This window comes from Echinops telfairi, unplaced genomic scaffold (assembly GCF_000313985.2).
Source record: "Echinops telfairi isolate 266 unplaced genomic scaffold, ASM31398v2 ScPeMD7_3533;HRSCAF=4204_0, whole genome shotgun sequence".
NCBI classification, from domain to species: Eukaryota; Metazoa; Chordata; class Mammalia; order Afrosoricida; family Tenrecidae; genus Echinops; species Echinops telfairi.
In genome coordinates this window covers 41,767,194-41,784,978 of record NW_022107431.1, presented here as the reverse complement: position 1 = coordinate 41,784,978, position 17,785 = coordinate 41,767,194, and the positions used below count along the sequence as shown (strand labels likewise).

Below are 17,785 nucleotides of genomic sequence, written 5' to 3'. Positions count from 1 at the left end.
GGGGGGAGGAAGCGTTTAAGAACTAGAGGAAGGTTGTGGGTTTCATTATTGCTATACTGAACCGTAAGTGACTCATTCTACCTGCAATGTTTTCACCTCTCTACCTTCACTTTAATCAGATGATTAACAGGAATGAAGCATATTCTTTAATCATGTCTTTTTATTTTTATATGTATAATAGTTGTATGCCATCCTGAAGTAAATTGATGAGGTTGCATGTTGACAGAATTAACTATGGGGTTGAGCTGAGGGGAAACCCGTTTCTCAGCACACATGTAGTTCATTCACCAGTGTACAACAAGGCCATTGTCGGGAATTTTTGTTTAATGTACCGTAATCATTGCCGCAGTGTTTCTCTTATCTCTGTCTTTTTGTGCCTCTTCCTAACTGTCATACTTTTTAAAAAATTGCAATGCACATAAAGACTGAGTCTTACACTAAGGAAGCTTTTTACTCCCAAAATGTTTAAACCCATTCAACTTTGTTCAAATCACTTTCTTTTTTTCTCTTTAACATAACATCCATTAACACCTTTCTGAACACATTCTGGAGAATGTTCCAGGATCTTTTGCCTTCTTACTCTTCTTGGATTCCTTCTCTTAAAATGAAATCAGCAGTCCCTTTTGGCTTTTTTTTTTCTTTCTTATTTTCCTTCTTTTTAAATATTTTATTTCATCACCACCACCACCCCCAGCCATTTTCTTATAACATCCTCCCCTCTTACCTCTGTTACCCAAACTGTTTTCAGAAATCATCCTAGAAGACTTTGTTTCTCTGAATAGTCGGTTAAATTAGTGAAACCAGCCCTTCTTCTTAAAACAACTTTAAAAACTAGGCAAACTAGCGGGGTCGGGGTGGGCCGGTATGGGGATCATAAAAGAGATTAGAACCAATAGACTACCAACCAATGAAGCGAATAGAGTGTTGAACGCATCCTTTTCTCTGAAGGCATTACTAGTCATGGAACATTTGGAACCTTCCTTGAAAGAGCCTTACTAGGTGAGAGAGACAGAAACCAGTCCGCAGCTTTGCTGGACACACGGCAGCGCTGCCCAGACTACCTCAGCTTGAGCACAATCTGGGGAGCGGGCCATCCTCCCAGGCGCTTTGAATCATCTGGGAGTTAAAGAGAGTCTCAAACTTAGCACTTGATCGGATAGTGATTTTAGGGTAATAATATACTTTGATATGCGGAAGCAAATGCAAATCCTTTTCAGAGCTATATAAGCTTATAAGTAAATTCTAGGTTTCAGATTATTCATAGAAATAAAATTTCAAATATAATATATATAACACAAAATATAGATACTGGTACTTGAGAAAATTAGTCTCCAAGGGCCAGAACTAGTGAAATATAACACCCTAGACTAACAATAATTTGGTATTAAAAATATTTGCTGCAGATTTTAAAAATATGTAATTCAGAATCTTTATTAAATTGTTACTATTTCTAGTGCTGTAATGTATAGTCTTTTTTTTTTCACCTTATTTTTTAAATCACTATTGGGGGCTCATGCAACTCTTATCGCAATCCATACCTACATCAGTTGTATAAAGCACATTTGTACATTAGTTTCCCTCATCATTCTCAAAACATTTGCTCTCCACGTAAGCCCCTGGCATCAGCTCCTCATTTTCTCCCTCCATCCCTGCTCCCCCCCCCATGAACCCTTGATAATTTTTAAGTTATTATTTTATCATATTGTATAATCTTAAATTTACACATAGTTGTATTTATTTCTCTAACATGTTACTAATTTCTTTGAATAGTAAATTATACACAGTAATACCTCTTTTAAAATATTGCCTTACGGTGATTATTTCTAATATGAAGCTAAAAATAATTAACTTGTTGACGACCTAATGCTACTGGATAATAATAATAATATCAGATGTAGTTTAACAAGTTCCAGTTTTCCTCATCTCTCAGTTTCTTAGATAGTTTAAAATTCCCAAGATGAACAAATTGTGTGGCTTAATAGCTGTTGTATGTTATCAACTGCTGAATCCGAATTGTCCTTAAGATCCCCAGGAGGAAAGTCATCTATGCATAATGAGGTATGCTTGACTGCCCAAGGAGCTCCCTTTTTCCCCATGGAGAAAGAGACAGAGATGACCATCCACTGCTTAACTTTCTTCCCCCCTGATAACGGGGAGGGAGGGGATAAATGGGAGCAGATATCAAAGAGTTCAAGAAGAAAGAAAACCTTTTGAAACTGATGATGGTAGCAATTGCACAATTATGCTAGATCTAATTGAATTATGGACTGTTATAGTGTCTGTAAGCGCTCCCAATAAAATGATTCAAAAAGAAAAGTCCACTATGGATGATCTTGCTGGTATTTGAAATAGCAGTGGCAAAGCTTCCAGCATCATAGCAACACACAAGCCAACACAGGTGACAAACTGACAAATGGTAGCTGTTATCTTACTTAATGGATAATTAATGGGTAATGCAAACTAAAAACTTACTTCCTTTTACCTTTCTATTTCTAGGTGCCACAGTGCATCCCAGTGGAACTTGCAAGGATCAGTTACCAGGAAATTCCCTTACTGATTATCTATTTTGTTGGGAAGAAGATGAAATACCAAGGTTAGATAGTATTGTAAAGGAAAAGAAAACTTATTAACATGTATCCTAAGTAAGATCAGAAATCAGTACCTTCTGTGATTTAATATAGTGTTAACCTTTTATTATATATATATTTAAAAGTTATGTTTATCAAAAAACAAATCTCAGCATTAATATGTTACAATGATGACACTATCAATAGAATTACCTTATGCTCCAGGGAAATGATTGTGTTCTCTAACATTCAATGACAATGAAAGGTTTCCAAGATAAACCAGGGACATCTATAAACTATAGATACATGAATGTATTTGGGGCTCACACTTAATTCTAGCCCCAATCTAAGAACAATTAGTTCTTAGGATATGGCCGTGCTTGATGTTAGCCCTCATAAACATATCACTGAAGATATATGGGTGCTATACCAAACTAGTGAAAAAACTAGATAGTGCCTGCCTATCAGGAAGAATAACATCCGGGGTTTTAAAGGCTTGCCTTCAAACAAGCAGCTATCTAAGCAAAGCATCAACTAAGTTCACATGGAAGAAGCACACTAGTGTGTGTGATCCAAGGATTATAAATAATAAAATCCAGAGTCCAATCTGTGAGCCCCTGATTTGTAGAAGGCTGTGGATGACAGCAGAAGTCCAAAATCCATTTACAGGGTCCACACACAGATTAAGCCTCCAGTGAATCCTCTTTGATCATAATTGAGGGATATGAGTAGTCATGCTGTCAGACAGAATTATAAAGTCGATTAGTAGAGATCTAAATTTTGGAATAAGTACATTGTGATCCACACTAGATACTGTTTTTTTCATTCTATCAGGGACATTTATGTAGTGTCTTCCTAATGTTCTCTTTTCTGGCTCTGACAAAAAACAGAACCTTGGTGTCAAATACGACAGCACACTTCTGTAGTTTGTATTATAAAATTAATAACTTTGTGGCATCACTGTTTTTTTCTAGCTGTAATTGTACTATTAGATGTTCCTGTGGTTTTTCAATTCTATAGCTTTGGGGAATTTTAAAGAATCCCCCAGTTCTGAAGTAGTTGAGGGCAGGGCAAACAGTAAGTATCATTGAACCTGGTTTTAGTGTGCTCATTTTCTCTCATTTGTATTTTGTGTTCTCTTTTTGTCCCTAACCATCTATGAGGCTTCTGAAGCCCTAGTGGCATAGTGGATTATGTGTTGGGCTGCTAACCACAAGTTCATCAGTTTGAAACCACTGAGGGAGAAAGATGAGACTTTGTACTACTGTAAAGGGTTACAGTCTCAGAAACCCACAGGGGAAGTTCTACCCTGTTCTATAGGGTCAGTGAGTTAGAATTGACTTGATGGCAGTAAATTTGTGATTGTCTGTCTGTCTGTCTGTCTGTCTGTCTGAGGCTTCTACTCCTATAAAGATTTGTAGTCTCAGAACAGAGGGTCTGTTCTCCTGTTTTATTGGGTCACTATGAGTTGGAATCAACTTAATGACAGTGAGTAAAAGAATTGTTGAGCAAAATGTCCCCTGAGCAGTTAAGTCCATATGTGTATTATTAATGCATCCCTTTGTTGGCACTATTACTCTATCCCATTCTTTCCTGGATATGTTTGTTGGTTAGGTATGTAATGTAGAATAAAATGCAAAGGATCTTAATTCAGAATACCAAAGCACACTCAATTTCATCAAGTCACTTCTGACTTACATCAACTCTGTAGGCCAGAGTAGAACTATCCCACTGGATTTCCAATCTTCATGGAAGCAGACTGCCACTGGGGACTGACTTCTCAGTTAGTAGCTGAGTATTTAATCACTGCACTACCAGAGCAGCTGCCCATTTCATATGCATGTAATATAAGGAGACAGTTGTGTAAACAATACTGCAAAAGGATTTTTAGGGATGTCAATACAATTTTTATACAATAAAACATTGCTGTAGGTTTCAGCTAATGACAAACCCATGTGTTTCATAGTACAAGTGTGTTCCATAAGCTTTCAGTGACTAATTTTTCAGAAGTGAATTTCTTGTGAGGTGCCTCTGGGTATACTCAAACTGTCAGCTTTTTGGTTAACAGCAGAGCACAAAAACATTTAGAGATTCTGTCAATATATTTCGTATCTTTCTCTTCCTGATTTTCATTTCTGTATACACATACAATATAATGTCATAAGTACTTGTGAGTTAATTAAAACCATAATCTACTTTAGAGTGTTTTTGAGTGACTATCTATTATGGATTGAATTATGGCCCCAAAGTATGTGTTATAAATCTTAACTGGTGTGCCTGTAGTTATAATCCGACTTGCAAATGGGTGGTCTTTTTTATCTTACGGAGGCAGAATTGTTATAGAATGTGTCTTAAGTCAATCTCTTGAGCTGTAAAAAGACTAAGCAGGAGAACAAAGGAAGTAATGGGGTAAGATCAATGGCCAGACACATAGCGACCTCCAAGGAAGCAGGAGCTGAAGAGACAAGAACCTTCTTCCAGTTGAGAGAGAGAAAGCCTTCCCCTAGAGCCAGAGCTTTGAATTTTGACTTCTTTCCACCTAACTGTAAGAAAATAAATTTCTATTTGTTCAAGCCACCTACTTGTATTTCTGTTTTAGCAGCATTAAATAACATAAGATACCACCAGAACTGGTAATATTGTGAACATTTTTTTAAAAAAGAACAATTTCACAGATTTTGTTCTAGCATAATTATTGTACTTTGTGGTGTTTTAATTACAGCTCTTTATTGCTGGAAGGCGTTGAACCACAGAGTACCTGTGAATTAGAAGTGGATGCTGTAGCTGCTGATATCTTAAACCGGCTGGACATTGAAGGTATATACATAGGGTTATTGTGGTTGTGTTTGTTTTTTAACTTTTATTATATGAGTAAAGGTTGTGGAGCAAATCCGTTTTTCATTCAACAATTCATACACATTCAGTTTCCTGTCTTTGATTGTAACCCTGCTTCTGACTATTTCCCTTTTCCATTCCTCCTTTTTCCCTAACCTTTCTGGCCTTCTGAAATTTGTCCTCAGGTAAGTGCTATTCTTTGATCTCAAATTATTGATTGTTCTAGGGAGTGAATACCTCCCTAGTGTTACTGTTCATCTTATAATCTGTTTATTGGTTGTCTGCAAAGTGAGCCACCCTGCGTGAGTTCATTTCCAAACTTGAGGAGTGACGAAGGACCTCAGTCCCAGGGGTTCTACCAGCCTCCATATGACCAGTCAACCTAGTCTTTTCTTTTTTCATTTTGAGTTTTGTTTCACATTTTTCTCCCACTCTTTCCAGAACTTTCTAATGTGATCCCTTTCAAAGCAAGGGTAGCTAAGCGTTATCACAGTGGTCAGTGGTGGTAGCTGGCACTCTCTGGTCTCAGAGTCATGTAGGCTTAGGTTTGTGTAGTCTCTTAATCCTTGGACTAATTGTTTCTTTGAGTGACTAATTGTAGCTTTGATTTTACGCATTCTTCTTTGCTCTGTATGGAGAGAGTCTTAATAGTTGCACCTTAGATAGGCACTTACAAGCTTCTAAGACCCCAGTTTTGTTACTTACTCTAAAATACAAGTTTTCCTTGTAAACTTAGATAGCTATTTTTATTTTATTTTTCATCATTTTATTAGGGGCTCCAACAGCTCTTACATCAATCCATCCATTGTGTCAAGCACATGTGTTGCCATCATCATTTTCAAAACATTTTCTTTCCATTTGAGCCCTTAGTATCAGCTCCTCATTTTTTCCCTTCCTCATAAACCCTTGATAATTTATAAATCATTATTATTATTTCATGTCTTACACTGACCGATGTATCCCTACATAGCTATTTTTTAAAGATATATATTTTTAGGTGATATCAGGGGCTCAAGTGGGAAGAGAATGCTTTGAAAATGACGATGACAGCAAATGTGCTTGACACACTGGATAAATTCATGGATTGTGATAGAGATGTAAGAGCCCCCAATAAAAATATTTAATTAAAAAAATTATTTTTGTTGCTACTTTATAACTGTAATTTTGCTACTGTTATGAATCAGGTGACCCCTATGAAAGGGTCATTCGACACCCAAAGGGGTCACGACCCACAGGTTGAGAACCACTGGTTTAGAGGTTCTGAAAAGATTGCAAAACAGTGTGCGACCTCAAAAGGCCTGATTTGTAGCAGATAGGGGACTAGTTTTGCTACCACGACATTGCACCTACTTACGCAGCCATCTCAGTGCACCACTTTTTGGCCAGAAAAACAACATGCCTCTTTTGCCCTCACACCTTATTCACCTGACCTTGCTTCATGCAACTTCTTTTTGTTTCCACAATTGAAGAGAGACATGATAGGATAGCCATTTGAGGATGTAGAAGAGGTCAAGAAAAAAAAGAGAGAAAAAACAGATGAGTTTGAAAAATGTTTCCAAGCATGGACTTCTAGATTTGACAAATGTATTAAGTGTAATGGAAAGTATTTTGAAGGTCATAAGATTGTTTTTTTTAAATTATTATTAAATTTATAGTTTTTTTGGGGGGATATATATTTTTTTTAAGTCAGCAAAAATAAAGTGGAAAATTAGGGAATAAAACATTACGAGGAAAGTATGTTATAGAAAGAAGATGCAATGTGTTAGGAAGATTGTTTCTATAGTTCTAATAATATAGTTTATTTATTCATATGACACTAAATAATATTCACCAACATATTAGAATTTCATATACTCTACCTTTTAACTTGTTAATTTCTAGTAGATTCTGTACCAGGGAGGGCACTGTTAGATCTGTTATCTCAAAAAAACAAATTCATTGCCACTGAGTTGCTTCCAACTTAGAGTGACCCTGAAAGACAAAGTAGACACTCTTTGGGTTTCCAAGGCAGTAAATCTTTATTGGAGCAGAAACCCTCATCTTTCTCCTGAGGACCAGCTGTTGGCAAATTTGAACTACCAATCATGGGATTAGCACCCTAATACATAACCCACTTTGCCACTAGAGCTATTGATGATCATCAGATACTGAAATGTTCTCATTTGCTGGGTGTTTACGGGAGCCAGTAGAAAGAAAAGCTAAAAGAGTACAGTGAAAAAGTGTAGGTTGGGACAATGTGTAAGCCTGTTGTATTTCATAAAATAGGTAATTATTTTGTTAAACAGTATTTATTAAAGTTTGGATTTATATTTTTAAGATTTTTTCACTTTGACCCTTTTAGTATTGAAGTATTATTGTAATTACAGCTCAAATTGGTGGAAACCCTGGCCTGCAGGCCATATGGGAGGATGAAAAGCAACGACGAAGAAACAGAAATGAAACTTCTCAAATTAGCCAGCCTGAATCACAAGGTATAAACTCAACAGTACTTTGATAGTTTTTAAAACTAAATATTGTAGCTGAAAGCTAGGCCATTAAATTTTCACCTTAATATTATGTTGTAAAAAATTTTTTTTTAAATATTATGTTGTACTTTTTAAATTACCTGTACATTTTCTCTATTTCTTTCCTATTTTCATTTCCCTGCAGTCAGTCATTTTTTCTCGTTACACTTATCTCCAAAGTGTCACCTGTTGACATCTGCAGGGCTTTTAGTTTTCAGTGTACACTTCCATATCCCCTTGACTACTTCTTTGTGCCATTTTTGTTTTTGAATAAGTTATAGCTTTCCAAATGAGCTATAGGATCCTCACAGATCACAAATCTTAACTTAGAAGTGCTGTGATTTTTAGTTTATTACATATTGAAAAGATTACTTAACTCATGAAGTACTGCCCATGTTATTTTCTCCATGTTATTAAAATTCTCATTTTATTATCTACACCTCTGAAGAAAGTACTTGTGTTGATTATTATTAAACCCTGCTATATGCTAGAAGAATTTGAGGGTGCCTCAATAAATTCCATGGATACCCAAAAAAAAACAAAAAAAAACCAACCTTCATAATAGTAAAAAAAAGAAAAGGTAATTCAATTTGGAAAAAAGTCATAGCTTACATTATAGTCAAATTTATTTTTTTTAATATTTCATATCTTGGGCACAAAAAAATACTTGGGTAAATTTTGAGTACTTCTGATGCATTTTAAAATGGAGATACTGTATTTTATAAGGAAAAGATTTCTAGGTTCTATATGTATATTAATTACATTTATAGATGGGGAGCAATACTTTATTTTTTTAATTCTTTTTTTTAAATCGTTTTATTAGGCGCTCATACAACTCTTATCACAATCCATACACACATCAATTTGTACATTCATTGCCCTCATCATTCTCAAAACATTTGCTAGGGAGCAATATTTTCTGTTGTATAGTTAGGTAATAATGGTAGCCCTTAATCTTGAGCTGACTTTAAGTAATTAATTGTAAAATTATAGTAGCAATCATTTTTCTTTTGTTTTATTTTATAATAGGACTACATTTAGGTGGTGGTATTGTGTCAAGAGAAAGATAGGAAATTGCTATCATTTCTTAAAGCTAGGAGAAAAGAAAGTTCATTTATCTGTTATCTAAATTTTTTAATGTATTTTTTAAAATTCAAAGATCGCAGGTTTGTGCCAGCCACAGAAAGTGAAAAAAAATTTCAGAAGAGACTTCAGGAAATCCTCAAACAGAATGATTTCTCTGTGTAAGTGGTTATTTCTTATAGATCTCAGAACTAATTTCTTTACTTAATTATCTAGTTTGTTATAAAGAATATGCTTTAATTGAACAGAACATTATCAGGATCTGTGGACTACAGTGATGGATCCCAAGAATTCTCTGCTGAGTTAACGTTGCACTCAGAGGTTTTGTCGCAAGAAATGCTTCACTGTACCCCAGCTAATATGATAGAAGTCCACAGAGAGACCGAGGTGAACAAAGGTGAGATTTTGTTTTCACACCTACAGAAAATACTGTAACAGGCATCTGCTGTGTCCACCACTGAGAGCTATTTGAATGAAGTTGCTTGTTTTTTGGGGGTAGTGGTTATTTCCCCCTTTCTTCTTAGAAGCAAATATTGTAAGTTTAGCAAAAATCCTCCCTCTGTGGAGAGCTAAGCACTATCTTGAAGTTGGTATAAATTAATTGTTCTTATATCTGTCTTTTAAATTTTTCTTATATGTCTCCTAGTTTTACATTTTAAATATTACATAAATATAGATTTCTTCTGCTATCTGAATGTAGAGTATTCCTTTGAAACCTCTCATAAATTAAAATGGTAGAAAGTGAAGAAACAATTGCCAATAATTTATATGGGAAAAATATTTGTGCATTCTCAGACCCCCCAAATGACTACCACATCATACCAAATAGCACATGAAACCTAAAATAACATGAACAGGTAGTATTCACAGGCCCAGTTCAGAGCTTAAGCAGTTCATGCTGAGACGCTGAGTATAGTTCCCAGGGAAGGATATTGGCAAAGCCGGTCTCATGATTCAGGGTGCATGCTGCCTCTTTAATTGCTTGCTGCAAACTAGTTTTACTTCTAACCTTTTTTTCATAAAACTCTTGTTTCTCTCAGCAAGAAACAGATCATAGGAATTGCATATGGAGAGGTGTGAAGTTAACTTTTAAAAACAAGCATCACCTGAAGTTTTCTATTTGGCGTGGAACTCTGCAGCTTAATCTTTTCTTAATAATGGTTTTTTTAATCAAATTTACTGAGGTGTGATTTACACAACATGATAATACCAATTTTAATTGTGAAGTTCAGCAATTTATAGTAAATTTAGAGTTTGTGCAAAAATTCCTCTAACCAATTTTAGAACATTTCCATCACCCCCAAAAGAGCACTTGTGCCCATTTGCCATCATATCCCTTCCCATCTCCAGCTCCAAGTAACCACTTCCGTGTCTATCTAAATTGTTTTCTCCAGGCCACATCATACAAGTGAAATCATACAATTTTTGATCTTTCTGTATTGTAGCATGTGTCAGAAATTTGTTTTCTTTTTATTACTAAGAATCCATGTTATGTCTCAGTCATAACACTCTACTTTTTCTGTACTGCATTTTTCTTCCTGTTCTTAATCATAGATTAGCTAAGGCAAATGAGAGAAATTATGAAGTGAAAGAGCTGAATAGAACATTTCAAAGGGCAGCTCAAGAAGACAAAGTAAAATATTATAATGAAATGTTTACAGCCTTTAAAGTTAGAAAACCAAAAAGGAATAACATGCTTAGCATATCTTAAACTGAAAGAACTCTAGAAAATATCCAAGCCTCAAGTTGCAATATTGAAAGATTCTATAGGTAAAATATTGAATGATGCAGGAAACATCATAAGAAGATGGAAAGAATAGTCACCACCACAAAGAACAAGTCAACATTACACCATTTCAGGGGTAACATGAGCAAGAACCAATGGTGCTGAAAAAAGAAGCTCACGCTGCACTGAAAGTATTAGCCAAACACAAGACTCCAGGAATTGATGGAGTACTCATTGAAATGTTGCTGTAAGCTGATGAAACATACTCATTTATGCCAGGATATTGGGAAGTCAGTTACTTGGCCAACTGACTAGAAGAGATCCATTTTTGTACCCATTCTAAGAAAAGTGACCCAACAGAATGTTCAAATTGTAGAATGATATCATTTATAACACATGCAAATAAAATTTTGCTGAAGACCATCCAACAATGGTTGCGGCAGTACATTGGCAGGAAACTGCCAGAGTTCAGGCCAGCTTCAGAAGAGGACATGGAACAAGGGATATCATTGCTATGTCAGATGAATCTTGGCTGAAAGCAGAGAATACCAGAAAGATGTTTACCTGTGTTTTCTTAATTGGCTGCACCACTGTATATTGCTAACCAGCCATGTATAAGAATTCCAATGGAAAAAAAAAAAAATTCCAATGACTCCACATCCTTACCAGCACTTAAAATTACTCTTTATTACTGCTGTCATAGTAAATGTAATGTTTTAATTTTTGTTTCCCTAATGACTAATGATACTGAACATCTTTTTACATCAACATTATAATTTTGAAATAAATCTTTCTTCAGTCATGTAGCTCTAGGCCATTCATTTTAGCTACTGATTATTGTTTCATTGGAAAACTAAGCAACGATTTATCTATTTCTATATTCAGTTGCTGTAACCATTATATGGTTTTCACTTTTGCAGTGTTATAAGCAGCACTGCAGGAGCTCTAGTGTCATAGTGGTTACACATTGGGCTGCAATCTGCAAGGTCAGCTGTTTGAAACCACCAGCCACTCCATGGAAGAAAGATGAGGTTTTTCTACTCCCATGAAGAATAGCAGTCTCAGATACCCACAGGGGCAGTTCTACCCTGTTCTGTAGGGTCACCATGAGTCAGACTCGACTTGATGGCAGTGAATTTAAGCAGCACCATGGCTGTCTCCTTGTGTCCATGTGCAAGAGTTTCTCTGCAGAAGCTATTCATAAGTGTGAACTTCCTGGTTCTTAGGGTGTATTCATGCATCTACTCAAATGCCTGGATAGCGTCTGTTACAGCGTATTCCAGTAAATTAGCTCATACATGATTGGTAAATAAGAGGATAATAAACGTTTTACTTAAAAGTCACCTGTAGTTTTTCTAGACCAGGGAGCCAGAATAGCAGTAGAATCACAACCTTCAGCAGGAAGGGAGAAGCCCTCTTTGCAGCTGCTGCAGTGGCAGCAGGGACTCTTTTACTTTGTAAAATAACAGTAACAGTAAAAAATGAGTACCTACATCCAGTCCTCCCCAAGAGCTCTGCCCACATTCTGTACAGCTTCTTATTCATGACAGGTTGCATTGGCTTTGAGCACACCTCAGTAGCCCAATGACTTAGAGCTCTACTTCCATTTGTTTATCACTTGCCAGCCCCATGCTAATCAAAATATAAATAGTGTTTCCATAATATTATTCCTGTGTATTTTTAATATTCACTGTATAGCAGCCCCCAAGAAGCCCCACTGGTAATGCAATAGTTAAGCTCTCAGATGCTAACAGAAAGGTTGGTAGTTTGAATCCATCAGAAGCTCCAAAGAAAAAAAGGCCTGGTGATCTTCTCCCATGAAGAATACAGCCTAAAAAACCCTTTGGGGCAGTTTTCCTCTGCCATGTAGGGTTGCCTTACGTCAGAGGAGCCCTAGTGTTGTAGTGGTCAGAAGTTCAAAACCACCAGCAGCTCTAAGGGGGAAAGACTGGGCTCTACTCCCGAAACAGTTACAGTCTAGGACATGCACAGGGGGGTTGCCATAAGTCAGTATGGACTCTGGCTGTGGTTAGGTTTTGGTATATCAGAAAAAGGAAGTCTGATTGCTCGGTAGTTAAAGCACGTGGCTGCCAACTGAAAGGTCTGCAGTTAAAACTTGCCAGCCATTCCATGGAAGAAAGATGTGACAATCAGCTTCTGTAAATATTTAGTCTTAGAAATCCTGTGAGACACTTCTGCCCTGTCCCACAGCGTCACTGTGTCCCAGAGTTAACTAGACAGCACACACAGTGACGGTCTCCAGACAAATAGGAGCTTTCTGCTTGAATAATCAGAGTTAACTCTTCAAGTAACAGTTACTGGTTTTGTTAGTGCTCTGCTTACCAAGTGACCCAAGTTTTATCTTAACCACTTTTCTCCCATTACTTTGATGGTGGTGGTGGTGGTGGTGGTGGTCATTTGCCATTGAGTCAGTTGTGACTCATATGATGCCATGTGTGCAGGGTAGAACTACATTCCATAGTGTTCTCAATCCTGTAGCTTCCAGAAGTAGACCACCAGTCTTTACTTCCAGCGCACCTCAGGGTGGGTTTGAACTGCCAGCCGTATGGTTAGGAGTTGAGTGCTTAATATGTACCACTTAAGAACACTGATACCTTTACTGATAAGTTTTTCATATTTTTAGGGTTTTTAGTAGTAAAAACATCACACAGCAGTAATGCCAGTATTGTAAATTTATAAAATGATTGTACCTAAACTTCCAGTACCACTGTTTAGTTATTCAAGCTTGTATTAGTCGACATCTTCAATAATATTCAATAATGTCAAATTTTTAATTTCCCACCTTTCTAATATTATACAATAATATCTCCTTCCTTTAATTGGCATTTCCTGCTGACTAAGGGGTTTGAGCACCTTTATTTGGGTTTCTTTAACTGAGAATTACTTATTCCTGTTCCTTTCTTTTTCACTTGGGTCATTAGTCTCTTTTCTACTGATTTTTAAGAGTTTCTCTTGTATTCTAGCTATTAAGCCTTTGTCAGTTACGTGGATTTCAGATATTTTCTCCTGATCATGGCCAGTCCTTTAAATTCTTTTTTTTTAAATTATTTTGTTCATCAGCTTTTCCTCCTCCCTTTCTTTCCTCTTATAATACATGCATGCACGTGCACACACATACACATACACTTGCTTAAAGACTAATAGTCTTAAACCATAAATTAAAAGTTTTCTAGGAAACGGAACTACTATGAAATTAATTTGTTTGCAAATTTTGAGCCATAGAGATGAATACTTTTATTATTCCGAAGAGATCATTTGTATTATTTTCCCTTTGTGTATTTTAATGTGTAATCATTTTTATTATAGTAATATAACTGTTCAAACTAGCGTAGGGTTAAAGTGGCTGAAGGTTATAAATGTTTGGCAAGTCATAAGTTCAGGCTTCTTTATATTATTCAGTATGACTGGTTAGATGTGAAGTTTTTATTTACTACTAAGTTTTTATTTATCACTAAAAGATCAAAATTTTAAATTGGTTTAATAGTAAAGCCTCCTAATTTACACAAATAATAAATCTTCAACTTAGGCCAATGCTTGTATGTGTTTTTGTATTCTTTTTTATTTAAGGTCACAAAGTGAAGGAAGTTCTTATTAATGAAGAAGCAATTTTGAATCTCATGGAAAATAGTCAAACTTTCCAACCCTTGACCCAAAGACTGAGTGAGTCAACAGTGTTCAGTAAGTAATTATGCTACTACATTTTAAATTTAGCTGCATCTGTGTTTCAAATCAACACCATTAGATTGTTTATGAAAAGCTTATATGAAGGTTTTACTTCTTTGATTTGAGTAGATTAATGAGGCATGTTTAGTAAGTAATCTACAGAGAATAAAATAAAATCAAGTAGCTTTGCTTTTGTGTGGGTTTTTGTTTGTTTTTTGGGTTTTTTAAAATAGTTGTATTGGGGGCTTGTACATCTCTCATCACATTCCATCCATACATCCATTGTGTACATATGTTGTCATCATCATTTTCTTTTTTTTTTTTCACACAGGGGTGTTGCTTTATTCTGTGGTCAGCCTGCGGGAGCCGGGCCCCCTGGGGACAGGCGCCCCTGCCCGTCCCCCAGGACAGGCACGCACCTGGGCAGAGGCCCAGAGTGGCACTGGCACCGGAGGTGCCGTGCTCAGTCATCATCATTTTCAAAACATTTTCTTTCTACTTGAGCCCTGATATCCCACCTATCTTATCTAGATAGACATGCCGAGATAATAATAAGAACCAAAGCAATACAGAGCAAAACAAAGCAACAAAAGAAAACAAAACAAGCCTATAAATAGTTCCAGGTCTGTTTGTTGACCTTTAGGTTTTCTGGCGGAGTCTGATGAAGTGTTATGCCCTGGCAGCAAAGTCTATTTTTGGTATTCCCCAGGGACTTCATTGCTTTGCTCCCCTTGTTGCTCTTTGGCACGCCCTTAGCTTTCACCCCGGTGTGGTGGGGTCAGATCGGGTACAATTCCTGCACTGTGCCTCCAGTGTTGTCATTCATAGCGATATAGGTCATGAGGGATGTCTTGTCTCTTGGTGGGGCCATCCCTCTGGTCCTCTCTGTGCATTGGGTACTCTGAGTAGGACTATTGTTCTTAGTGGTTGGTGGGCCAGAACGTGTTCCACTCTCTCTCCCTCCCTCTTCATTTGCTCCTGTGTGCTCTGATGAGACGTGCCCCTCTCCCTGAGCTGTAGCTTCAGTGCTGTCCTCTGAAGTATATTCTTCTGGGGTGTTGTTTGTTTTTTGCTTTTTGTAAACTAATTTTTTTAATTGTGAAAGGTAATCATCTTGTTTTTCCTATTTTATTTTTTTAACTTTACTCTGTTTGGAGAGAAAAAATGTACTAAATTTGAACTGAAATACTCCAAAGTACATTAATAGAACACCAAAATTGACTCTTTCTTGGTGACCAACAGAAGTTACCCTAGGTATTTCCTTCCAAGCCATTTCATTCTGGCTAGATAGAGCACACGTCAGTTATTTCCTAGTGTCTTTGCTATAATGGTTTTTTTAAACCATCACTCTAAATGTATTTTTAGTAGTACCATAAACCACTTACTAGACTTCTGTGTTTTAGTTTAACTTACATCTTTTTATCAGAAATATATTTCAAAGTGTGTTGCACAAAGTGACATAGTAGTAAACATGCTTCTTGCTTTGATTGCTATGATTTTGTTTTTTTCCTACCTTGCTTTACCTTTTCATTCTTAGTGTCAAATGTAATAAGAGGTCCATACAATGTCTTTTTGTGTTGTTTCCATTTTTATTTGTGAGTGGAACATACTTAACAAACTAGCAATAATACTAAAATCATTGTATGCAGTCATATTTCAAGGAAATTTTAAACAGGAATAGAGGATTTTATTTTCTTTTAAATAAAAGGTCACCCTCCAATTTAAGGTTAATGCTCTAAAATGCTTTATTTCTCCATCTTAATAAATTAGAATATAGATTAAATTATATTCTAATTAAAATTGGCACCTGAAAGTGAGAAACAGAGAAAGTCAAGGATTAAAAAAGAGAGACATCATAAAGGGCACATAGGCAACTGGGCTGAATTGTCAGCAGATACTATTCTGCCTGGCCTATGGTTGCAATGTCAGTGCACTCAAAGATCTGAGGAGTAAATGTCTCCATTTCACTTACCAAAAGTAATATTTCAAAGTGTGTGATGGGAAAAAGAAAAAAATATATATCCAGGTTTAAGACATGAATCATTGTCAAAGTGGACTTAATAAGTAAATAGTATTTTTACCTTATGTTGGGTAACATTTGAATCAATATCTTCAATGTCAGAAAAGAAAATCTAAAACTCGCTATTTCAGTAAGTTGGTAATGCATTATCTCATTTTATATAGAAAAGGGTTATGAACTGAACTAGAACAAATCACATCTTCATAATCTTCAAAGGGGAAAAAAAGTGTTGTTGAGATACAATTCACATGCCATAAAATACACCTTCTGAAGTAGAATTTGTGATTTTTAGTTTAGTCACAAAGTTGTACAATCATTGCCCTGTCTCATTCCAGAATATTTTCTTCATCCCAATAAAGAAACTCTCTGCCCATTAGCGTCACTCTCGATTTGTCCTTCCTCCTCACACTTGGCAGTCTCTAGTCTGTTTTCTATTTCTTCAAATTTGCCTGTGTTAAGCATTTCAGACAAATACCTTCATATTATATGTGATCTTTAATGCCCTGCAGCTTTCTCTTACCATAATAGTTTTGATGTTTATCCACTTGATACCATGGGTCTGTGTCTTAGTACTTTTTACTGCCTAATATTCCATCATATGAGTGGTCTCATACTTTTTTGGGTATTATGGTATTACTGTGTACCACATTTTGTATTAACATGGTTTTTTTATTCAATACTTATATTGGGGGCTCTTACATCTCTTAATACAATCTATACATTCATCCATTGTGTCAAGCACATTTGCATGTATGCTGCCGTCATCATTTTCAAAGCACCTTCTTTCTACTTGGGCCCTCGATATCAGCTCCTCATTTGTCCCCCTTCCCCGGCTCATGAACCCTTGATAAGTAATAGATTATTGTTTTCATATCTTACATTGTCCTCTGTCACCCTTCACCCACTTTTCCATTGTTCATCCCCTGGGAGGGCATTTTTGTCCATCCTTGTTATCGATTACCTCCTTCTCCCCCCACCTTCCCCTTGTCCTCCTGGTATCTCTATTCTCATTGTTGGCCCTGAGGGGTTTATCTATCCTGAATTCCCTGTGTTGCAGGCTCTTACCTATAGCATTGTGCATGTTCTGGTCTAATCTGATTTGTAAGATAGAGTTGAGGTCATGATAGTGGGGGAAAGGAAGCAATAAAGAACTAGAGGAAAGTTGTGTTTCATCGGTGCTATACTGCACCCTGACTGGCTCATCTCTTCTTTGTGACCCTTCTGTAAGGGGATGTCCAATTGCCTACAGATGGGCTTTGGGTCTCCATTCCACGCCCCCCCACCCTCCCATTCACATGGGGTATGATTTTGTTCTGGGTCTTAGATGCCTGATACCTGATCCTATCGACACCTTGTGATCACACCG

At 36.5% G+C, this 17,785-nt stretch overlaps 1 protein-coding gene across 1 annotated transcript in view; it reads left to right on the top strand.

Moving 5' to 3' along the window:
- REV3L (REV3 like, DNA directed polymerase zeta catalytic subunit) overlaps nt 1–17,785 on the top strand; it is a 177,139-nt gene that overhangs the window by 72,456 nt on the left and 86,898 nt on the right. The window contains exons 5-10 of the mRNA XM_004702008.3: nt 2,497–2,593; nt 5,290–5,384; nt 7,769–7,873; nt 9,066–9,150; nt 9,238–9,386; nt 14,304–14,414. Of these exons, the coding sequence (XP_004702065.1) occupies nt 2,497–2,593; nt 5,290–5,384; nt 7,769–7,873; nt 9,066–9,150; nt 9,238–9,386; nt 14,304–14,414 (642 nt within the window). The remainder of the gene's footprint in view (nt 1–2,496; nt 2,594–5,289; nt 5,385–7,768; nt 7,874–9,065; nt 9,151–9,237; nt 9,387–14,303; nt 14,415–17,785) is intronic.